We start from the raw sequence: 26,168 nt of genomic DNA, 5'->3' as shown, positions 1-26,168 counted from the left end.
AGTGGAGTGGAGATGATGTTTCCTACCTTCACCACCTGGGGGCGGCCCATCATGAAGTCCAGGACCCAGTTGCAAAGGTCGGGGGTCAGAGCCAGGGCCTCAAGCTTGATGATGAGCTTGGGGGGTACTATGGTGTTGAATGCTGAGCTATAGTCAATAAACAGCATTCTTAAACAGAGTGATTGCAATTGCATCGTCTGTGGATCTACTGGGGCGGTAAGCAAATTGAAGTGGGTCTAGGGTGGCAGGTAAGGTAGATGTGATATGATCCTTGACGAGTTTCTCAAAGCATTTCATGATGACAGGTGAGTGCTACGGGGTGATAGTCTTTAAGTTCAGTTAACTTTTCCTTCTTGGGTACAGGAACAACGGTGGCCATCTTGAAGCATGTGGGGACAGCAGACTGGGATCGGGAGAGATTGAGTATGCTCGCAAACATGCAAGCCAGCTGGTCTGTGCATGCTATGAGGACGCAGCTAGGGATGCCGTCTGGACCGACAGCCTTGCGAGGGTGAACACATTTAAATGTTTTACTCACGTCTGCCACAGAGAAGGCGAGCCCACAGTCCTTGGTAGCGGGCCACGTCAGTGGCGCAGTGTTATCCTCAAAGCGTGCGAAGAATGTGTTTAGCCTGTCTGGAAGCAAGACGTCGGTCTCGGCGAACTGGCTGGTTTTCCTTTTGTAGTCTGTGATTGTCTGTAGTTCCTGTCACATACATCTTGTGTCTGAGACGTTGAATTGTGACTCCACTTTATCTCTATACTCTGCCTTGCAGAGTGAATAACTACACTGTTTATATTCTGCCATATTACCAGTCGCCTTGCCATTGTTAAATGCGGTGTATCGAGCTTTCAATGCTACCATCTATCCACGGTTTCTGGTTAGGGTAGGTTTTAATAGTCACAGTGGGTACTACATCTCCTATACACTTTCTTATGAACTCAGTTACCGTATCCGTGTATGTGTCTAGATTATTTTCGCACACTACCCGGAACATATCCCAGTCCATGTGATCAAAACAATCTTGAAGCGTGGATTCTGATTGGTCAGACCAGCATTGAATAGTACGAAGCATGGGGACTTCCTGTTTGAGTTTCTGCCTATAGGACAGAAGGAGGAAGATGGCGTCATGGTCATATTTGCCAAAAGGAGGGCAGGGGAGGGCCTTGTAAGCATCCCGAAAGTTTGAATAGCAATGGTCAAGAGTCTTAGTAGCACGAGTAGGACAGTCAATATGTTGGTAGAATTTCGTCAGCCTCGTCCTTAGATTTGCTTTGTTTAAATCCCCAGCTATAATAAATGCAGCCTCATGATATGTGGTTTCCAGTTTGCATAACATCCAGTGAAGTTCTTTGAGGGCCGTTGAGATTTCGGCTACCGTAATCAAGCAGTTTTGAACCATCCCTGTCACTGTCGCTTCTGCAGAGAGATTGTTTTCAAAACTAAAACTCATAAAGAACTACCTAAGAACTAAGCATTAGGCTCTTGGTCTGATATGCGCTTTTAGACACCTGAGTAAGCCACTCATTGCACTGGCGCCGTAGTAGCCTTGACAACGGCATTTGTTCCCCGATATCCCCTTACTTTCAATCAGTTCAATGATTTATTTTTCAAAGGCATGAGGCACTTTGATCAGTCACATTCTTGAAGCCCAAGAAATAAATACTTAGCTTCCTAGTACATGTGTAAAAGATTTATCATTTACTTTTCGTAGTGTTACCCCCCCTCCGGTATTCCAGTGTAGCTATGGCTGCATTTCGGATACACTTGAATGTCGTATGAGGGGGGCGCATATCTTTCATGTATTATTATATAAAACAACGGTTGTTGATGTGTACGGCTACATTTCAGATGCATTTTTGTACAGTAGTTGGACCAATTTTGAACAGTAGTAGGACCAATTTACCTTGTGTTATTATTGCTCCAAAGTAATACTAGTTGTGCCCCCCCCCATGGATTTAAAATAAAACCGAACCTGGAGACAGCTGATAAAGATAATCCTTTCTCCCAGTCCATGTAGCAAGAGATACAGAAGAATGTTAAGAATGTTTGATGCAATAGTCTACTGTAGGTCACTGCCAAAGGTTTCAAACACTTGCGGTAGATACGGTAGCAATGGCTAGCTAGCTAGCTGGTTAGCTCCAACACAGGGAGCGTGCACAGGATATTTGGTCTATAATGATGTAAAATCCATGATTGAATCATTTTAGTTTAGCAAGCGGTCTGTGTAGGCTTTGAACTTAATCTGCGAGACGAGTCAGTGCGATGATGATATCCAAACAGGTGTTCTGAGTATTTCAAATAGATTTTGGATAATAGTCTGTGGAGATTCCACAGGTAGCAGATCTAAAATACATCTAGGCCAGAGTTAAAAACGCTCCAATTCAAATAACTTTTATTTTCTCAAAAGGGAAGTTCTGGAGTCATTAGTGGGTCGTAGCCTACTCGTACAAGAAAACAGAAACAATTATTCAGGCTGAGACCCTGATGACCTCCCATTTGTCCCAGCGTGCCCCTTCCCATGAACCTGGCCTGAGGCTTCCAGCTGTGGTCAGTGAGAGGCAATGCTGCTCCACAGAGAACAACCCTCTGCACCTAAGCACCTTTAACCCTATTGCACCCTAACCTCAGTCTATGAGATAACCCCACATCTGTTTAGATTGGTGCTTTGGTCAACAAGGCTGTGTGTTGTCAGTCATATACTAATGATGTTTATGATACCTTTTAGTCCCGCTCACATAATGATTCAAAAGAGTAGCCCAGGGCTAAGTGAGAACCCATGACAGAGTTTGAATTGTCATTCTAACTCTACAGATGCCGTATATTGATTTGACCATGCTTCTCACAGCAGGAAAACAATTCTGCAGCAACAGAAAATGTGAATGATTATTTGTCATATAATTAATGGACACTTTAGATAGTTAGACCTTCTCTACTCGCATGAGCGCGAGCAGCAAAGTCATCATGACATTGAGCCAGGGAAGCTTTTGGGCATTCTTCCAGTGTTGCTGGGGAAGTTGATCTGCGTGGCTGCAGCTAGTTGGGGGAAGGGAAAAACTGCTAGCACCACCACCAGTGGAGGAGGGAAAATCAATCAATCAATCAATCAAATCAGCAGAGGTCACAAAGTGCTATACAGAAACCCATCCTAAAACACCAAATTGCAAGCAATGCAGATGTAGAAGCACGGTGGCTAGGAAAAACCTCATAGAAAGGCTGGAACCTTAGAAAAATCCTAGAGAGGAACCAGGCTCTGAGGGATAGCCAGTCCTCTTCTGGCATTGCCGGGTGGAGATTATAACAGTACATGGCCATTTAAGGCCAGATTGTTCTTCAAGATGTTAAAATGTTCATAGATGATCAGCAGGGTCAAATAATAATCACAGTGGTTGTAGAGGGTGCAACATGTTAGTACCTCAGGAGTAAATGTCAGTAGGCTTTTCATAGCCGAGCATTCAAAGGTCGAGACAGCAGGTGCGGTAGAGAGAGAGAGAGAGAGAGAGACAGTCAAAAACAGCAGGTCCGGGACAAGGTGGCACATCCGGTGAACAGGTCACTGTTCCATAGCCGCAGGCCTAACAGTTGAAACTGGAGCAGCAGCATGACCAGGTGGGCTGGGGACAGCCAGGAGTCATCAGGCCAGGTAGTCCTGAGGCATGATCCTCGGGCTAAGGTACTGGGAGGGGAGGGAGAAAGAATTAAAGGGAGCATCCTTAAATTCACACAGGACACCAGAAAAGACAGGAGAATTACACCAGACATAACAGACTGATCATAGCCCCCCGGCACATAAACTATTGCAGCACAGATACTGGAGACTGAGATCTGACCAGGTGTCAGCACCACAGAGAGCAATACTCTGTGACATCACGGCGCTATTAACCAATCAAAGATCACTATAGCTTCCAGCCCCTACTGGATTGGCTGTTGATAGATACCTAGCACTACCTAGTATGCTTGCTTGCTTGCTAGCACCCACATGAGGGTGAAGCTAGCGTGGCTATCAATATTTTTGCTGATAAGCTAATATTGGCCTTAACGTAAGACAATCCCCTTCTCCTCTTCTACTTCATCCCTGAAATGAATTCCCTGTTTATCTCTATTATATCAATTACATAAATTAACTCGAATAAATCAATTGAGTATTATCAACAGAAATAGGCTACATTTTACAACTCTAATACATTTTTGGGGCGGAGGAAATTGTCATAAAATGAATGCTATCACATATGTTTATTACATAATAAATCTATCAAACAGATTGAATAATATCAACAGAATAAGCCACATTTTTAAATTCTAAGAAATAATTGAAATAGAATGTCCCATGTTTGAAATGAAAATATTTGTAAAGTGATCAGGTACTGGTCAGCATTGCACCATGAATATGTTACGTTTGGCATGGTTACATAAGACAAAAGGTTATTTAAGGTTAAAAAAATGAAAGGAGGGTAGTTGGTCGAGCGTATATCGCCAACATCTAGCAACCCAAAGGTTGCATGTTCGAGTCTCATCAAGGACAACATCAGCATTTTAGATAATTAGGAACTTTTCAACTACTTACTACTTTTTAGCTACTTTACAACTACTTACAGTAGAATTGTAGGCTAACCTTTCCTCTAACATTAACCCTTTTAGCTAACCCTTCGCTGAAGCCTAACCTCCCGGCACAACGGGGACTGTGAAGAGACACACAGCCATTTCTGGGCATTTTATATTGTATTTTGCATTATATTATGTATTGTATTATGTATGCGATGTGTGGTTAGGATATAACTGTGATATATGGTTGTCTCGCCTGGCTATCTTAAGATGAATGCACTAGCTGTGGGTTGCTCAGGATGGGAGTGTCTGCTGAAATTGTAATGTAAATCTAGTGCTATTTATATTTATGTATATTTTGTATTTTATTTGTTGTGTTGTTTCCTGTTTGGACTCCAGGAAGAGTAGCCGCTGCCTCAGCAGCAGCTAATTGGAGATCCTACTAAATACTAAAACCCTTTAACCTAACTCCTAACCTTAACCCAACCCCTAGCCTAGCTAACATTAACCAGCTCGTAACATATCATCCGTTTTGCAAATTCGCAACATATCATACGAAATGTATGCCGGACATCCACAAACACAAATGAATACATACCATACGAAACATAACATGTCATACTAAATGGAGTGTCTCGGATTTACATACAGAATAATCTGAAATGATGTGAGACGAGGTCGGTATTCTAGATCCGCTACCTGTGGAATCACTATGGACTATCATCCAAAATAAATTTGAACATCTGTTCAGATATCCTCATCGCACTGACTTGTCTCGCAGATTGAGTTCAAAGCCTACTAAGTGTTTAAACCTTTGGGCAGTAACCTACAAGAAGCTATTGCATCCAACATACTTCTGGAACTACTTGAGACGTCATACACTACAGTTCCACTAGATGGTGCTAGAACATGAAAATATGGGTCTCATGCTCGTGCTATCGCAATATGGATTGGGAGTTAGAATCAGTGGCAATTTTATCATGTAAACCTCAGTGGGGCAACAAAAACAAAACATGTTTTGATGCATGCCAGCAATGCCACCACACAACACTAAACAAAACATTAATTGTACTATAACGGTAACAAACGGTGCCCACAAACTTTTAAGGCCTACATAAAGCTTTCTTTTCAGCACCATGGAGTGAATCCTTACCAACGCTACACCTGGCTATCAGCCTTGTCTGGCAGTGAAGCAGTTCATTTAGCCTCATTTACTGCCTTTTAGAAAAACATAGCTGACATTGCTGACTTGCTTAAACAAATGTTGTTTCTACTAACAATTGAGATGTACAAACTATGGTATAAGGGAACGACGAACGGATATGAGGCAATCCATAATTTCAATGAAGACATTAATGAGCGAGCTAAGATGGACATAGTCAATATAACTATTTGTTCAGCACTTTTGAAATATACAGCTACAAAATGCAGAAACATGGACCCTTCTTCCAGTATTTTCCCAGTACACCAGGTCAGAATGGTAGGATAAATAAAAGGGGCATATAAGCAGACAATGAAAGGGCTTACAATATTTGATGATGACATTTCTCAAAAATAAGCTGTAGGCTACATGTGCACCATGTGTCAAAACAGTAGGCTAAGTAATGAGGGCAAAATGAGGATGTTGCATGTGAATGTTTATCATTTTAAGCTGAGAAGAGACCCTTAAACCCATAATTGGAACACACACCCTCTCCACTGAATAGCATGCTAGTGATTGCTTGCAATGCTTGCAGTGATCCCTTCCAAACCACTCACTGTTGAATTAGCGTTTTCCAACTTGTGTAATGTTTATGTCCAATGCGCGATGAGCACCGATACGTTTTATCTATCATTTCTCTTCATTTGACAAGGATTGAAAAGGATTTACAAAGAGATTGTCGACTTAATTCATGATTATGACTGCTTGTCTAACTTGCTAGCTGAGACTTTGAAAGTATGATGTTGACAAGATCAGTCCAATCAAAGGTATGGTAGATATAACGTGATTTGACATCATTTTATCTGTGCCCAATGACCTTGAGCCTTCTTGGATGGGCACTTATAATGTAAATCTATGGCAGCACCCAAAGGGCTCGAACTTTCTTGCTGTCCCTGTAGATTTTGCGGTGACGTAGTGTCCCCATGAGTGACAGAACACTGAGCCAATCATGGCGCAACTAGAGAACATTACCAACCCCTACGCTCTATAATTTCCGCTGGCTGCCCCACCACCACAATAATCACTGAGCTAGGCTGAAACACCTGCATTTTGGAGCTGCCATACGCAAGAAAGCTAAAGAGACCATCTTTGTATGTGGATTTATTAACTGATGGATTTATTTTGACATTGTTTGTAAACTGATGTGAAAAGTATTAATGCCACAATAACATGCAAAACAGGCAATTTTGTAAAAAATAAAAACCTTTTTTAGTCCAATTGGTTTTTGCCCTGAATGACGGGTCGCCACTAGTCTTTAACATCCGTCACTGCATAATTGTCAGCTCATGTTTTACAATGACAACAGATTTGTCAGTTCTTGCTGTGAGATGTTACCCCACTCTTCCACCAAGGCATCTGCAAGTTCCCGGACATTTCTGGGGGGAATGGCCCTAGCCCTCACCCTCCGATCCAACAGGTCCTAGATGTGCTCAATGGGATTGAGATCCAGGCTCTTCACTGGCCATGGCAGAACACTGATATTCCTGTGTTGCAGGAAATCACGCACAGGACGAGCAGTATGGCTGGTGGCATTGTCATGCTGGAGGGTCATGTCAGAAGGAGCCTGCAGGAAGGGTACCACATGAGGGAGGAGGATGACTTTCCTGGAACACACAGCGTTGAGATTGCTTGCAATGACAACAAGCTCAGTCCGATGATGCTGTGACACACCGCCCCAGACCATGATGGACCCTCCACCTCCAAATCGTTCCCGCTCCAGAGTACATGCCTCGGTGTAACGCTCATTCCTTTGATGTTAAACGCGAATCTGACCATCACCCCTGGTGAGACAAAACTGTGACTTGTCAGTGAAGAGCCCTTTTTGCCAGTCCTGTCTGGTCCATTGACGGTGGGTTTGTGCCCATAGGTGACGTTGTTCCCGGTGATGTCTGATGAGGACCTGCCTTACAACAGGCCTACAAGCCCTCAGTCCAGCCTCTCTCAGCCTATTGCGGACAGTCTGAGCACTGATGGAGGGATTGTGCATTCCTGATGTAACTCGGGCAGTTGTTATTACCATCCTGTGACTGTACCGCAGGTGTGATGTTCGGATGTACCGATCCTGTGCAGGTGTTGTTACACGTGGTCTGCCAATGCGAGGACGATCAGCTGTCCGTCCTGTCTCCCTGAAGCGCTGTCTTAGATGTCTCACAGTATGGTCATTGCAATGTATTGCGCTGGCCACATCTGCAGTCCTCATGCCTCCTTGCAGCATATGCCTAAGGCACTTTAACGCAGATGAACAGGGACCCTGGGCATCTTTCAGAGTCAGTAGAAAGGCGTCTTTAGTGTCCTAAGTTTTCACAACTGTGACCTTAATTGCCTACGTCTGTAAGCTGTTAGTGTCTTAACGACTGTTCCAAAAGGTGCATGTTCATTAATTGTTTATGGTTCATTGATCAAGCATGGGAAACAGTGTTTAGACCCTTTACAATGAAGATCTGTGAAGTTATTTGGATTTTTACAAATGATCTTTGAAAGACAGGGTCCTGAAAAAGGGAAGTTTCTTTTTTTGCTGAGTTTATGTTAGATTTGTCCTTAATAAAGTATATACACATGATTGAGATATGAATCTATTCTAAAGCATATGTATTATCATTGGACATTAATATTTAGATTCAATGCAATTCCCCCCTCATGTAAATGAAATACCCTATATTTATTTGTTCAGCTTTATCGTCTCATAATAGGTTAATTAACAACATTCTCAAATCCAGAGCATTTAAATAACGTGTTGTTAGCGACTGTTTTTGTAGGCTGCTGTTTTTGTAGACATTTGCTTACTTGACCGTTTCTGGATAGGCTACTTACCTACCAACAGTTGCAACTCCGGAGCATTTAAAAAAACCTTTCTAGGTTTCTGTTTTTGTCGGCACTTGCTTTCTGGGTCTTACTAAAGTCAGCGAGATGTGCAATACGCCTGCTCGCTTTTTCATGTGTTGCTGGGCTGGTTGGTGGCGCATGTTTTGATAGGCCTACCATGAACCCATGTTATCCATATACCGTAAATATACAGAACCAATCAAAAGTTTGGACACACCTACTCATTCCAGGGGTTTTCTTTATTTTTGACTATTTTATACATTGTAGAATAATAGTGAAGACATCAAAACTATGAAAGAACACATATGGAATCATGTAGTAAACACAAAACTGTTGAACACATCAAAATATATTTTAGTTTGTTGAAAGTAGCCACCCTTTGCCTTGATGACAGCTTTGCACAGTCTTGGCATATTTTCATGTTTTCAATGCATTTTTCTAAGGATTCTAGCGTTAATGCTTCCATGCTCACCCTATCCTTAGCAAATATCGTGGAGTGCATCTGGAAGAGGAAATATGTGGATAGGAGAGAGAAGGCATATTGCTGTGTTATTGCTGGTGGAGACAATTACCTAAAAATAGATAACGATTATAATTAGCCCATGGTAAGGTGTGGAGCTATGCGATGAGGTCTGTGTAGAGACCTGGCTAATGCAGATGTATGGTCCTAAAGTCGGCTTGCTGCTTAGCCTATTATTATCTAGCTCCTGACAAATAGAGAGTCACCAGCAACAGTATCTCAGACACAGAGGAGCCCCAAATATTGGCCTAAAAAATTATAGAATTACCAGAGATGTATTATAATACACTGAATGGGGACATGTAGCCCTGCATTTAGTCCATAGGCCTACACGTGATTGAAATTAAGTAGTGAACTCTCGATGCCACTCTCACTAGCCTGGGTAGATCTCATGTACATTATGGAACTTTCTTGTGTAAGGTAAATTAACTGGAGCGTAGTGATACTGTAGCTGGGAACTTCTATTATTTACTTCAATGAGAACAACTCACGTATTGCCAAGCATCTGTATGTGTGGATGTGTAACGCCTCGCAATCCCGTCAGTTTCTCACCAACACTCATACATACTGCACACACCTGCGTCATTTCCTAATCAGAAAAGATCTGAGTGAATGAGCAAGTGCGGCGCTTTTAAGTAACAATATGAAATATTCTTATCCGATAGAGGAAGATCAACTACCTTGCAATTGAAGGGGACACTGAGACGAACGAGAAACAACCAGCTTTTTTAATTTTGGTCTATAAAAATAATGATGACATAGGTAGGCTAAGATGACCAATTGCGAACAGTTTTGCTCCCAGACAACCCAGAGGAACACATGCAGGTGCCACGTAGAGCAAGAGCGCGCGCGTCTTGTCTGTATTCTTTGTTATCCAGGATAATATTCAGTTGAATAAAAGTTGTTGTTGTTGTGACAAGTCTAGAAATATTCCTCTGCTGCACGAGTATTTTGCCAACTTTTTGAAGCAATTATTTTCTCACCATCATCTACGGATCTACGGTGCACCTTCACACAAACCGGACTCTCCATAAATATGTGAAGATCGAGGATGCGGCGGCAATGGAGAGCTGTTATTATTTGATGCTTCCGACAGGCATTATTGGAAAGATGACCATTTTCAACGCTGACTTCCTCCAAGAATCACCGTGCGGTCATGTGTTTTCGGAGCGGAGAGACTTCTATAGCAGTGTCTCAAATGCATGGGGTGTGCTGTTTATGGTAAATCTGTAGCATGATGAGCAGTGATTTGGAGCGCGTTTCACTCAATTCAACGACGGCTAACTCGGGAATTGGGTCGGGTGGCCGCGCGCTGTCAGCAAACGTTCGGAAGCTGCACAACGCGCTCAACCTGCTGCTCACAGACTTTGAGAGAGAACAGTTCATACACTGTCTAAATGTTTACCATGCAAAGCGCAACGTCTTCGATTTAGTTCAAACTCTCAAAATAATCCTCAACACGCCAAACAAACGACAACTCCTCCCCATGTTGCGGTTGGTCATTCCGCGCTCAGACCAGCTGTTGTTTGACCAGTATACTTCCGAGGGCCTGTACCTTAAAACGGACCATCTACCGCAAAACAGTGGTAACAACCCTGAAAGCTCCGAAGGAGAAGTAGGCAATGCTGCAAACCACCATGTCCAAATTCCCACTGCTCACTGTATGAACCCTCATGATCTCTCTTGTTATGCATCATCAGGAGCGTGTCCCGGCAAGGATGGTTTCAGCACCACTGTTGATGGGACCGCTCCCCAGGCTTTCATCCAGGGGGAGCCTTTTGGAGAGATCCGCCAAGTGACACTGAGACGCAGAAAGAGCAATGAGGGTTTAGGGTTCAGCATCCGGGGAGGCTCCGAGCACGACGTGGGAATATATGTGTCGCTAGTAGAACCCGGATCTTTTGCTGAGAATGAGGGATTGAGGGTCGGTGATCAAATAGTGACTGTTAACGACATGCTGTTTGACAGACTCTCACACATGGAGGCAGTCAAGGTAGGCTGTGTGGCTGTGTGTATATGTGTGTGTCTGGGACAGCCTTCATGAAGCAGGGATAAATTGGTTGTCACCTCAAATCTCTGTGTGTGTGTGTGTGTGTGTGTGTGTGTGTGTGTGTGTGTGTGTGTGTGTGTGTGTGTGTGTGTGTGTGTGTTTGTGTACACGGATATCCCTATCAAGTGGCGATTTTAGCATGTACATCTTGGTGGGGCAAACAAACAAAAACATGTTTAATGCATGCCAGCAAAGCCACTACACAACACACCATTAAACAATACATTAATTGCACTATAACAGTGACAAGTGGTGCCTTGTCTGGCAGCGAAACAGTTAATTCAGCCTCATTTACTAGCTTTTAACAAAACATAGCTGATATGGCTGACTTGCTGAAACATTCTATTCCGTTTCCACTGACAATTGAGATGTACAAATGATGGCATAGTGGGATGACGTGCGAATAAGAGGCAATCTGTAATTTTGATTAATACATTAATGAGCGAGCAAGGATGAACGTAGTCTATGGAACTATTTTTCATCACTTTTTGAAATGTACAGCGACAGAATTCAGAACATGGACCGTTATTACAGTATTCTCCCTATACACCAAGTCAGAACCGTAGGATAAATAAAGGGGTCATATAAGCAGACAATGAAAGCTCTTACAATATTAAATGCTTACATTTCTCTAAAACAGGCTATAGGCTACATGTACACCACCAAGTCAGAACAGTAGGCTAAATTATGAGGGGAAAATTGACAGCTTACTACACAACATACACTTAGTATTACTTTCTTAGCGACAGAATACAAATTACATAATTTATGCAGCAGCATACAATACATTTTTGGACTCAACTTGTTGTGCTGTGCTCACTTGAACAGGAAGGTGGCGCAGCGGTCTTTTACATCAAAGTCTGGCATTCTCTGGATTTATGGTGCTTTCAAGACAACTGGGAACTCGGAAAAAAACAAGGTTGAATCCTGATGACTTCAGTGATCTTCAGGTCGGTGCTCTAGAAAGAGGCTCGAGTTCCCAACTTGCATTTCTGAGTTGGATGACCATTGAACATGTATTTTCCCAGTCGTAGCTTGCTAGCTAATGTTTTGAAAGTATGATGTCGACATGATCAGTCCAATCAAAGCCAATGTAGATATAACGTAATTTGACGTCATTTTATCTGTGGCCAAAGACCTTGAGCCTTTTTGGATGGGCACTTCTAATGTAACTCTATGGCAGCACCCAACGTACTTAAATGTTTAAGCTCTACCTGTAGATTTTGCGGTGATGTAGTGTCCCCATGAGTGACAGAACACTGAGCCAAGCATGGCGCAACGAGAGAACATTACCAGCCCCTCCACTTTGTATTTTCCGCTGGCTGCCCCACCACCACCGAAAGCACTGAGCTAGGCTGAAACACCTGCATTTTGGCACTGCCTTACTCAAGAAAGCAAAAAAAGAGACCGTGTTTGTAATGCGGCTTTATTAACTAAATGTTATTTTTTTAAATTACGTTGTTTGCTAACTGATATGTGACATATATTCATTCCAAAATAGCATGCAAAACAGGCGAAAAACCCACGTGCCCTGAATGACGGGTCGCCACTGTCCCTATCCATAGTGCATATGCCTATCCACAGCTAAATAGAGAAGATTAATAAAACAGAAGAAACCAAGACACAGGGTAGTAGTAGCAATGATGCCCAGTTCCAATACAACATAATGTGACATTAATAAACACACAAAAGCTCTTTTTACGTCTCAAATGGCACAATATTCTTTTTGAAGGGGCACTACTTTTGACCGTGAGCCATAAAAGGCCCTCGTCAACTGTAGTGCTCTCATAAGGGATTGTGTGCCTTTTGGGAGACAATTCATGTCTGTTAAGGAAAAAGGACAGGACCAGTGAAAAGCAAACTACTAATGTAGCCTTGTCTGCTGAAACAGAGTGACAGAGAGTGTCATGTGGGATACAACATCAGTTGCTTAAGGTCCAGTTTAAGACGCTAGTTTTAATCCCATCAAAATCAATGTTGTATTTTATTCTACACCACTGATCACAGATTCATGCTCCCGACCATGGCCTGTGTCTCCAATGCGACCTCAGCTGAACTTCTCTTTTTTATTTTCTATTTTTGCAGAACTTTTCTAGTCTGAGGAGAGAAAGTATAGTGCAGATACTGGGGACGTCCCAAATATGACCCTATCCCCTATATAGTGGACTAAAAGTAGTATGAAATTGAAAGTGGATTTGTAAAAGTAAAGTGGAGGGGGCTGGGTGAGTGGAGTGGAGGGAGATGAATACAAGCAGCAGACTGGGAGTGTGTGTCTCTAATAGCAGCATATTCTCTATAAAGTGCACTACTTTTTCCCAGAACCCATATGGTGTCATTTAGTGCATTGTAAGGAATAGGGTGCAATTTAAGACTCAGTCAGACATTGTAATGCCTGGTTTTCTTATCTAGTCAGGAAAATGAATGTGTTTCACATAGTGACATTATTTGTGGGGTTGCTATCAGTGGGGTGTTTTGTTGTCACAGCAGGTGTATTTTATCAGTGCTGCTGTCTGTGTTCGTCAGGCTGTCTGTCACAAGACATTGTATGGCAAATGCCATCTGATTTCACCCAGTCAGACTTCAATACACAACCTGCAACTTTCTGTTGTTGCAAAATAAAAGCCCTTTCAGACGATTCAGAATTGATTGATGTATAATTTAAGACCAAATAAAGAACCATTTTCAACACAGTCATAGAAAATGTGGCTATTTTGGATCACTTTAGAAGGAAAAAACAGTTTTACAAAGTTAACACGTCCAGTCATTTATTTTGTCAAATACTGAGTCAAAATATGAATAGATATTTTTTTATTTAATAAACATTTATTCTATTGGATATGTTTGGTTGCCTCAAAATGAGGGATTTAGAATGGTTGGGCCTTGGCAGAGTCATGTATTAAGATATATATAAATCATATCTAAATATATGGATGTTGGTCTTGGTGGTTATTGCTCAGCAGGCTGCTAATTGTGCCTGAATAGAGGAGTCTCTGAAGGACAGGCAAATAGGGTTGTGTTGTCTTACTTATTATGTTTTGAATGGGTTCAGCTTGTTATGTTAGGAACCTGGTAATTATGAGTCAATGTATTGTTGTTGGTCTTCGGTTCTTCTCAAGGTACAGATCTAGACGGACACTGATAATAGCTCAAACTAGATGTACTCTCCCAACTGGATGCTTCAGCTGGATAGCATATGGTTACACAGTTCTTTATATACAGTGCATGTAGCAAATGTCACAGGAGGATTTGCACAGGCTGGGCCGGATGGCTATTCTTCCTCCTTGAGTTGCAGTTCCTCTCGCTGCATCCTGTTATTCTCACTCTGCTCCCCAACTTCGACGTTGAAGACCATCTCCCGTCTTCCCGCAGGAACTAGACTGGTGGGCAGTAACTCAACCATGACCTTATTATTACCCAGACAGATGGCTTCTGTCCAACTCTGCAAAACATGTTCTAATCCCAGACAGATGGCTCCTATCCAACTCTTATAGGATTGTGTTTGCACTCAGAGACATGCTCCTTCTGTACTTGTCAGTACTTGTCCATTTGCCCATGTGTAACACACATACAGTGCATTCGGAAAGTATTCAGACCCCTTGACTTGTTCCACATTTTGTTACGTTACAGCCTTATTCTAAAAAATGTTTTATTCAAAATAATATCCTCATCAATCTACACACAATACCTAATAATGACAAAGCAAAAACAGGTTTTTAGAAATATTTTCAAAAGTATTAAAAATAAAAATAACTTATTTAGATAAGTATTCAGACCCTTTGCTATGAGACTCGAAATTGAGCTCAGATACATCCTGTTTCCATTGTTCATCCTTGAGATGTTTCTACAACTTCATTGGAATTCACCTGTGGTAAATTCAAATGATTGGACATGAAATGGAAAGGCACACACATGTCAATTCAACGTCCCACAGTTGACAGTGCATGTCAGAGCAAAACCAAGTCATGAGGACGAAGGAATTGTCTGTAGAGCTCTGAGACAGAATTGTGTCGAGGCACAGATCTGGGGAAGAGTGCCAAACAAATTCGGCAGCATTGAAGGTCCCTAAGAACATGGTGGCCTCCATAATTTTTAAATGGAGGCAGTTTGGAACCACCAAGACTCTTCCTAAAGCTGGCTGCACGGCCAAACTGAGCAATCGGAGGAGAAGGGCCATGGTCAGGGAGGTGACAAAGAACCCGACTGTCACTCTGTGGAAATGGGAAAACCTTCCAGAAGGACAACCATCTCTGCAGCACTCCACCAATCAGGCCTTTATGGTAGAGTGGCCAGACGGAAGCCACTCCTCAGTAAAAGGTACATGACAGCCCACTTTGAGTTTGCCAAAAGGCACCTAAAGGACTCTCGGACCATGAGAAAAAAGATTCTCTGATCTGATGAAACCAAGACTGAACTCTTGGGCCCGAATGTCAAGCGTCACATCTGGAAGAAACCTGGTACCATCCCTACGTTTTTTAAAATTATTATTTTAACCTTAATTAAACTAAGGAAAGTCTGTGAAACATGGTGGTGGCAGCATTATGCTGTGGGGATGTTTTTCAGCTGGCAGGGACTGGGAGACTAGTCAGGATCGAGGGAAAGATGAACGGAGAGATCCTTGATGAAAAATTGCTCCAGAGCGCTCAGACTGGGGAAAAGGTTCACCTTCCAACAGGACAACAACCCTAAGCACACAGCAACAACATTGCAGGAATGGCTTCGGGACAATTCTCTGAATGTCCTTGAGTGGCCCAGCCAGAGCCCAGACTTGAATCCAATCATCCATCTCTGGGGAGACCTGAAAATAGCTGTGCAGTGACGCTCCCCATCCAACCTGACAGAGCTTGAGAGGATCTGCAGAGAAGAATGGGATGAACTCCCAAAATACAGGTGTGCCCAGCTTGTAGTGTCATACCCAAGAAGACTCAAGGCTGTAATCGCTGCCACAGTTTCCTCAACAAAGTACTGAGTGAAGGGTCTGAATACTTACATAAATGTGATATATCAGTTTTTTACTTTTATACATTTTCAAAAATGTCTAAAAACCTGTCTTTACTTTGTCATTCTGGGGTATTGCGTGTAGGTTGATGAGGTGATGAGGAACCCATAACTAGATAATTACTACGGATAAACTAATTATACTATACATGCAAAGGTGCTCAGGTCACTACAGTCTCTAACAGTCTTTACACAGTTGAACCATTACAAAGAGCTCTATTTACATAAGTGGCCATAGATATTTTCATATATTTTCATAAAATGTGTATAAGCCTTAACTCGCTTAATAATAGGTTTTCCATAAGTAATGTCGACATTAGAATGCAGTTAAAACCACCTCTTCCGAGCGATTTTACTAATGCGCTCTAGTGTACCTAAAGTAAATTAAAATGGTTTTCCAGTGTGTTTGTCGCCGTTATTTTTTTTAGGCATTCATATTTTTTTTATGGAAAAAGGGTTATTAACTCATAACGTTATGGGAAAAGGGTTTTTGTTCCAGATAACTGATCAGATCCACAGGGTGAAATTGCCATTTTATATAACTGTTACATCACTTTTCAGTTTTTGTCTCCTATACGTTCCCAGCAGACTCCTATCAGTTCCTGCCTGTACCACCCTGCTGTGCTGCTATGATTTCCCTGCAGAGAGAGACTGTGGCTCCCTCTCAGTTATTCATTGGTCTCGATCCCCATCTCATCAAGAACTAAATAATTCATTAAAGCTTTTAATTAAGCAGGCAGCATTTAAGGCAGGGAGCAACAAGGCTAATGCTTCCTCTCTTGTGCTACTTCAAAGGATACGTCACAAATGCCACCCTATTCCCTATATAGTGCACTACTTTAGTAGTGTAGTGCACTATTTAGGAAATAGGATGCCATTTGAGATGTAGACAATGTGCCACTGTAAGTTTGCCAGACACGAAGCAGCTGGAGGGAGTGAGCAGTTATATACATTTACGTTGACATTTTAGTGATTTAGCAGACGCTCTTATCCAGAGCGACTTACAGTAGTGAATGCATACATTTTCATACCTTTTTTGTACTGGTATACTCTTCATTGTTTATCTGGTGCTGTTATGGAACACATACAGTGTAATATATTCAAATCTCATATTACTTTAAGCCTGTACGTTTCTCTGTCAAAGAGCTGGGGGGAGTGTAGCTGAAGTGAAATGGAAACTTTGGTCTATAGGGTTTTACCTACATGGTTCTCCCCTGCAGAGTTGTGACTCTTTCTTCACAGTAAACCAAACAGGCTGGGCAAGGAGCTTATATCGGTCACTCTTATCTGCATTCTCTCCCTCTCTCTTTTCCTCCCTCTCTTTCTCTCTTTTCACCACACGCTCTCATCACACACTCTTTTCCTCACACTCATCTCTTTCACACACACACACACACACACACACACACACACACACACACACACACACACACACACACACACACACACACACACACACACACACACACACAGAGGAATTTGCTGAAGGCAAAACAGCCCTCACAGTCTTGTGAATAGCTAATACTCTTACTCGTCCTCTCCATTCATTCAGGAGGAAGTAGATGAAGCAGAAACAAGCTGTGCTGAATTCCCACCGCTCTGGAACAGACCTCTAACCAATGCTGCTGCTGCTATTTATATAGCGTGATACACAGGGGCAATTGAGTTTTTCATGTAACCTAACAAAAAGCGAATGTCATGACAAAAGCTTTAGAGAAACGGTACCGTTATATAATGGCGGAGTGTGAATAATGAGGTGAATAATAAGCAAATATTTAAATAAATAGATATCAAGGGAGGGAGCAGCAGTTGTGTTCAGCTGCCATGGCGTGGTCAGTATTATCAAAGTGGATCCCAGCCAGGCTTGGGTTGCATCCCAAATGGCACCCTGTTCCCTATACGGTGCACTCCTTTAGACCAGGGACCATAAGGCTCTGCTCAATATTAGTGCACAATGTAGAGAATAGGGTGCCATTTGGGATGCAGTTCATCCATTGATTCATCAAAGCGCTATTTTACTTTGAGGGGGCAGCAGTGTGTTTTTTTGGAGACGTTTGAAATGTGGAGTTAGAGTTGAATCAATTGGGTGGGTTCTCATCCCATGCACAAAATGTGTGCTATATATCTTCTCTTCCTTACTGAGGCACCATGGAGGGCCATGCAGGGCCTAACATACCCCAGCACAGCTCTCTCCACGAGATTCAAGAAAAGTGGACGACACGAGACTCACCTCAACCATCTCTCAAAATCATGCCCTGCTCTTTTTATACTTCTGGGCCTGTATTCATAAAGTGTATTCAACACTGCACCAAAGGACTGAGAATGAACATATTGAAGCTGCCCAAGGTTAAATGTAAGATGCTAACTAATAACTTCTTGTTATTTGTAGTCTGAGAGCTCATTCTTTTGACAATTAGATTAGTTTATGGCCCTAGCCCATACATGCCCCCCCCTAGTTCTGACTGACTTTGTCCCTGGCTTCATTACTGAACTGTCATACCCATTGTATGTGCTGCTTCTCTTTATCAAAGCCACCTGTCTGTCATCTTCTGCCCCATCTTCCTTTCTTTCCTTTTTTCTTTCTTTTTCACCTGTCTCCTGTCACCAGGGATCCATTTCTTGTCACCCATCTTTCATCTCTGTCTTTCAACTCTTTCACTTTCTCTGCATCTCTCGCTCTCTCTCTCTCTGTCTGTCTCTCTCTCTCTCTCTGGACCTAAATTCCTTTCTTTCTTCAGTCTCCCTTTCACTGCTAAACATATCTTTCTGTCATTCTCTCTTTGCACTCTGTCTTCCCTGGACAATACTGTGTATCTCACTCTACCACTCACTCAGAATACCAACCAACAGCCCTCTACAGAGAGAAACATTGAAACGGATATGCTTCAGCAGCACATCACTGCTGTCCGTCAGACAGCAGTGGAATGGATGGATAGATAGACAGGAAGTAGTAAATTATGTGTTTTATGAAGCTGTTTAGAGCATTGAGCTGTAGCTTGTAATTACTGTCTGAAATTAAGATACTTGGGCTCTAGACTCTATCTCAGGCTACATCCAAAATGGCACCCTATTACCCTATAGAGTGCAATACTTTCGACCAACTCAGTGGCCTTGTGGTTAATGTGTCTGCACTGAGATTGGAAGGTTGGGAGTTCAATCCTTTGCTGAGTCATACCAAAGACTGTAAAAATGGAAACCGGTGTGTCTCTGCTTGGCACTCAGCATTATGGAGATTGGGGGTAAGACCCTGTGATAGACCAGTGTCCAGGGGGTGAACTTCTACATAAAGCTGTCTCATGCTACAGAAACAGGAGCCAAGGCTTGTGGAAGGCTACTTCCTTACTATGGGCCGTGTGGGATGCAGAACAATCTCAGGCTCACAGGACAACTATGGGCCCAATAATGAAAGGTCCAGAAAGGTGACATCCTCACACTTTGATAAACTGGACCTTGAGAGTAGGCTTTACCACTATTAGTTGCAAATCTAGGCTTGAGGTAATTGGATGATTATAGGTATTGCTGTAATATGAGCATTAAGATTATTTGGTTTTGGGTGATAAAATTATATAAACATTTATTTATTTTTTATTTTATCTTTATTTAGCCAGGTAGGCCAGTTGAGAACAAGTTCTCATTTACAACTGCGACCTGGCCAAGATAAAGCAAAGCAGTGTGACACAAAAAAAAACACAGTTACACATGGAATAAACAAACGTACAGTCAATAACACAATAGAAGAAATCTGTATACAGTGTGAGCAAATGAGGTAAGATTAGGGAGGTAAGGCAATATATAGGCCATAGTGGCAAGGTAATTACAATTTAGCAATAAACACTGGAGTGATAGATGTGCAGAAGATGAATGTGCAAGTAGACATACTGGGGTGCAAAGGAGCAAAAAATAAATAAATAACAACATGGGGATGAGGTAGTTGGATAGGCTATTTACAGATGAGCTATGTACAGGTGCAATGTTCTGTGAGCTGCTCTGACAGCTAATGCTTAAAGTTAGTGAGGGAGATATAAGTCTTCAGCTTCAGTGATTTTTGCAATTCCTTCCTGTCATTGGCAGCAGAGAACTGGAAGGAAAGGCTGCCAAAGGAGGAATAGGCTTTGGGGGTGACCAGTGAAACATACCTGCTGGAGTGCGTGCTACGGGTAGATGCTGCTATGGTGACCAGTGAGCTGAGATAAGGCAGGGCTTTACCTAGCAAAGACTTATAGATGACCTGGAGCCAGTGGATTTGGCGACGAATATGAAGCAAGGGCCAGCCAACGAGAGCATACAGGTCGCAGTGGTGGGTAGTATATGGGGCTTTGGTGAAAAAACAGATGGCACTGTGATAGACTGCATCCAATTTGCTGTGTAGAGTGTTGCAGGCTATTTTGTAAATGACATCGCCAAAGTCGAGGATCGGTAGGATGGTCAGTTTTATGAGGGTATGATTGGCAGCATGAGTGAAGGATGTTTGTTGTGAAATAGGAAGCCGATTCTAGATTTAATATTGGATTGGAGATGCTTATTGTGAGTCTGGAAGGAGAGTTTACAGTCTAACCAGACACCTAGGTATTTGTAATTATCCACATATTCTAAGTCAGAACCGTCCATAGTGATGCTGGACAGGCGGGCAGGTGCGGGCAGCGATCGGTTGAAGAGCATGCATTTAGTGTTACTTGCATTTCAGAACAGTTGGAGGCCACGGAAGGAGAGTTGTATTATGGCATTGAAGCTCGTCTGGAGGTTAGTTAACACAGTGTCCAAAGACGGACCAGATGTATACAGAATGGTGTTGTCTGCGTAGAGGTGGATCAGAGAATCACCAGCAGAAAGAGCGACATCATTGATGTATACAGAGAAGAGAGTCGGCCCGAGAATTGAACTCTGTGGCACCCCCATAGAGACTGCCAGAGGTCCGGACAACAGGCCCTCTGATTTGGCACACTGAACTCTGTCTGAGATGTAGTTGGTGAACCATGCAAGGCAGTCATTTGAGAAACCAAGGCTGTTGAGTCTTCCGATTAGAATGTGGTGATTGACAGAGTCGAAAGCCTTGGCCAGGTCAATGAATACGGCTGCACAGTATTGTCTTTTATCGATGGCGGTTATGATATTGTTTAGGACCTTGAGCGTGGTTGAGGTGCACCCATGACCAGCTTGGAAACCAGATTGCATAGAGGAGACGGTACGGTGGGATTCAAAATGTTTGGTGATCTGTTTGTTAACTTGGCTTTCGAATACCTTAGAAAGGCAGGTTAGGATAGATATAGGTCTGTAGCAGTTTAGGTCTAGAGTGTATCCCCTTTTGAAGAAGGGGATGAACACAGCAGCTTTCCAATCGTTGGGAATCTCAGACTATACGAAAGAGAGGTTGAACAGGCTAGTAATAGGGGTTGCAATAATTGCGGCGGATAATTTAAAAAAAGAGAGGGTCCCAGTTGTCTAGCCCAGCTGATATGTAGGGGTCCAGATTTTGCAAATCTTTCAGAACATAAGCTATCTGGATTTGGGTGAAGGGGAAATGGGGGAGGTTTGGGCAAGTTGCTGTGGGGGGTGCAGGGCTGTTGACCAGGGTAGGGGTAGCCAGGTGGAAACATGACCAGACGTAGAGAAATGCTTATTGAAATTCTCAATTATCGTAGATTTATCGGTGGTGACAGTGTTTCCTAGCCTCAGTGCAGTGGGCAGCTGGGAGAAGGTGTTCTTATTCTCCATGGACTTCACAGTGGCCCAGAACTTTTTGGAGTTACAGGATGAAAATTTCTGTTTGAAAAAGCTAGGCGTTGCTTTCCTAACTGCCTGTGTATATTGGTTCCTAACTTCCCTGAAAAGTTGCATATAGCGGGGCTATTCGATGCTAATGCAGTACACCACGGGATGTTTTTGTGCTGGTCAAGGGCAGTCAGGTCTGGAGTGAACCAAGGGCTATATCTGTTCCTGGTTCTACATTTTTGTTAATGGGGCATGCTTATTTAAGATGGTGAGGAAAGCACTTTTACGGAATGAGGTCAATGTCCTTCTAGGATACCCGGGCCAGGTCGATTATAAAGTCCTGCTCGCTGAAGTGTTTTATGGAGCGTTTGACAGTGATGAGGGGTGGTCATTTGACCGCAGTCCCATTACGGCCACATGCAATGAGGCAGTGATTGCTGAGATCCTGGTTGAAGACAGCAGAGGTGTATTTGGAGGGCAGGTTGGTCAGGATGATATCTATGAGGGTGCCCGTGTTTACGGATTTGGAGTTTTACCTGGTAGGTTCATTGATAATTTGTGTGAGATTGAGGGCATCTAGTTTAGATTGTAGGATGGCCGGGGTGTTAAACATGTCCCAGTTTAGGTCACCTAACAGCACGAGCTCTGATGATAGATGGGGGGGCAATCAATTCACATATGGTGTCCAGGGCACAGTTGGGGGCAGAAGGTGGTCTGTAACAAGTGGCAATGGTGAGAGACTTGTTTCTGGAAAGGTGAATTTTTAGAAGCTCAAATTGTTTGGGCACAGACCTGGATAGTATGACAGAACTCTGCAGGCTATCTCTGCAGTAGATTGCCACTCCACCCCCTTTGGCAGTTATATCTTGTCGGAAAATGTTATAGTTTGGGATCGCCATTTCTGGATTTTTGGTGGCCTTCCTAAGCCATGATTCAGACACGGCTAGGACATCCGGGTTGGCAGAGTGTGCTAAAGCAGTGAGTAAAACAAACTTAGGGAGGAGGCTTCTAATGTTAACATGCATGAAACCAAGGCTTTTACGGTTACAGAAGTCAACAAATGAGAGCACCTGGAGGGCCTGGAGGGCGTGGATTAACCTTTACATCATATTGTAGCCCAAGGAGTGGCTGATGGACCTCTTCAGCTAGACAGGAGATGGCCCTAGCACGTGCTTGCTTCGATGAGTAGTATGATGGACTAATTTGGATGTACTACAGTTGAATAACAATAGCAAAACTGTAGTATCCATTATTGTGATACTCTGATAATTGCCACCGAAATCCCTGTGGAACAGAGATGCTCTTTGCCACCTTTTACATCAGCTTCTGAGCTCCAAGTCACACAGCAGGCAGCATTATGTACCCTATCACTTGATTGCCTGACAGTGTTTCCTGCTTAATTAACTTAAAGTGCATCCCAAATAGCACCCTACTCCCTATATAGTTCACTACTTTTGACCAGGACTCATAGGTATTGCCATACAACACTCCTTCCGTGGCCTCCAACTGATCTTAAACGCTAGTATAACCAAATGCATGCTTTTCAACAATTCGCTGCCTGCACCCGCACGCCTGACTAGCATCACCACCCTGGATGGTTCCGACCTTGAATATGTGGACATCTATAAGTACCTACGTAGGTGTCTGGCTAGACTGTAAACTCTCCTTCCAGACTCATATCAAACATCTCCAATCGAAAATCAAATCTAGAGTCGGCTTTCTATTCCGCAACAAAGCCTCCTTCACTCACGCCGCCAAACTTACCCTAGTAAAACTGACTATCCTACCGATCCTCGACTTCAGCAAACTGGATGCGATGTCATCTACAAAATTGCTTCCAACACTCTACTCAGCAAACTGGATGCAGTTTATCACAGTGCCATCCGTTTTGTCACTAAAGCACCTTATACCACCCACCACTGCGACCTGTATGCTCTAGTCGGCTGGCCCTCGCTACATATTCGTCGCCAGACCGACTGGCTCCAGGTCATCTACAAGTTTTGGTGGGCGGCCCTCTCCAGGTTTATTGTGGTGCCTCTTTCATTTTTTTATAATGGATTTAATGGTGCTCCGTGGGATGTTCAAAGTCCATGATAGGTAAAGCTCCGCCTAATCTCAGTTCATTGGTCACGATGGCAACACCCACCCGTAGCACGCGCTCCAGCAGGTGTATCTCACTGATCATCCCTAAAGCCAACACCTCATTTGGCCGCCTTTCCTTCCAGTTCTCTGCTGCCTGTGACTGGAACGAATTGCAAAAATCGCTGAAGTTGGAGACTTTTATCTCCCTCGCCAACTTCAAACATGTGCTATCTGAGCAGCTAACCGATCGCTGCAGCTGTACATAGCCTATCGGTAAATAGCCCACCCAATTTTACCTACCTCATCTCCATATTGTTTTTATTTATTTACTCTTCTGCTCTTTTGCACACCAATATCTCTACCTGTACATGACCATCTGATCATTTATCACCCCAGTGTTAATCTGCAAAATTGTAATTATACGCCTACCTCCTCATGCCTTTTGCACACAATGTATATAGACTGCCTTTTTTTCTTTTTTTTCTACTGTGTTATTGACTTGTTAATTGTTTACTCCATGTGTAACTCTGTGTTGTCTGTTTACACTGCTATGCTTTATCTTGGCCAGGTCGCAGTTGCAAATGAGAACTTGTTCTCAACTAGCCTACCTGGTGAAATAAAATAAAATAAAAAATAGGGCTCTCGTCAAAAGTGCACTATATATTGTAGGGAAGAAAATATTGTTTGTGTCTGTTTGGTGGTTGACATTATTATATTTATACCTCTCTGTCTGGGCCATCAGTTGGGAAATGGTGATACTACATTCTTTCCCTTCAGTGCACCTCTAGTCTGTCAGTAACAGCAGGGATGCACTTGTAAATCTGTAATCAGGTTGTTTCTTTGGCAGACAGTGTGAATGCTGATACAGCACTGGCACTGTGCTTGCCGTACCACTTCCTACCTAACCAGCACTTCCCGAGGCTAGAACTCGGAACTTCTGCTTCACACACATGCGCTACCAACCTCTTTGACAATGTCCTAGCAAGTTACGCCACTGAAAAGCTAGCAATACAGCAGTGCCGGTGGAGACATTTTAGGCTGAGGAGTAAGTTATTGATCCCCATTTCTTACACTATTCAGTTATTCAACTAGTGGACTGGGACATGTTTCGTATTGCGTCAGACAACAACATTGACGAATACGCTAATTCGGTGTGCGAGTTCATTAGAACGTGCGTTGAAGATGTCGTTCCCATAGCAACGATTAAAAACTTTCCCTAACCAGAAACCGTGGATTGATGGCAGCATTCGCGTGAAACTGAAAGCGCGAACCACTGCTTTTAATCAGGGCAAGGTGACTGGTAACATGACCGAATACAAACAGTGCAGCTATTCCCTCCGCAAGGCTATCAAACAAGCTAAGTATAGAGACAAAGTAGAATCTCAATTCAACGGCTCAGACACAAGAGGTATGTGGCAGGGTCTACAGTCAATCACGGACTACAAAAAGAAAACCAGCCAAGTCACGGACCAGGATGTCTTGCTCCCAGGCAGACTAAATAACTTTTTTGCCCGCTTTGAGGACAATACAGTGCCACCGACACGGCCTGCAACGAAAACATGCGGACTCTCCTTCACTGCAGCCGAGGTGAGTAAAACATTTAAACGTGTTAACCCTCGCAAGGCTGCAGGCCCAGACGGCATCCCCAGCCGCGCCCTCAGAGCATGCGCAGACCAGCTGACTGGTGTGTTTATGGACATATTCAATCAATCCCTATACCAGTCTGCTGTTCCCACATGCTTCAAGAGGGCCACCATTGTTCCTGTTCCCAAGAAAGCTAAGGTAACTGAGCTAAACGACTACCGCCCCGTAGCACTCACCTCCGTCATCATGAAGTTCTTTGAGAGACTAGTCAAGGACCATATCACCTCCACCCTACCTGACACCCTAGACCCACTCCAATTTGCTTACCGCCCAAATAGGTCCACAGACGATGCAATCTCAACCACACTGCACACTGCCCTAACCCATCTGGACAAGAGGAATACCTATGTGAGAATGCTGTTCATCGACTACAGCTCGGCATTTAACACCATAGTACCCTCCAAGCTCGTCATCAAGCTCGAGACTCTGGGTCTCGACCCCGCCCTGTGCAACTGGGTACTGGACTTCCTGACAGGCCGCCCCCAGGTGGTGAGGGTAGGCAACAACATCTCCACCCCGCTGATCCTCAACACTGGGGCCCCACAAGGGTGCGTTCTGAGCCCTCTCCTGTACTCCCTGTTCAACCACGACTGCGTGGCCA

At 43.3% G+C, this 26,168-nt stretch overlaps 1 protein-coding gene across 1 annotated transcript in view; it reads left to right on the top strand.

Moving 5' to 3' along the window:
• The first annotated feature begins 9,907 nt into the window (after positions 1-9,907).
• LOC135545008 (whirlin-like) overlaps positions 9,908-26,168 on the top strand; it is a 110,304-nt gene continuing 94,043 nt past the window's right edge. Inside the window, exon 1 of the mRNA XM_064972677.1 lies at positions 9,908-11,080. Coding sequence (XP_064828749.1) covers positions 10,322-11,080 — 759 coding nt within the window. The 5' untranslated portion in view covers positions 9,908-10,321. The remainder of the gene's footprint in view (positions 11,081-26,168) is intronic.

Source organism: Oncorhynchus masou, chromosome 1, assembly GCF_036934945.1.
Source record: "Oncorhynchus masou masou isolate Uvic2021 chromosome 1, UVic_Omas_1.1, whole genome shotgun sequence".
NCBI classification, from domain to species: Eukaryota; Metazoa; Chordata; class Actinopteri; order Salmoniformes; family Salmonidae; genus Oncorhynchus; species Oncorhynchus masou.
This window is presented reverse-complemented; position numbering and strand designations above follow the sequence as displayed.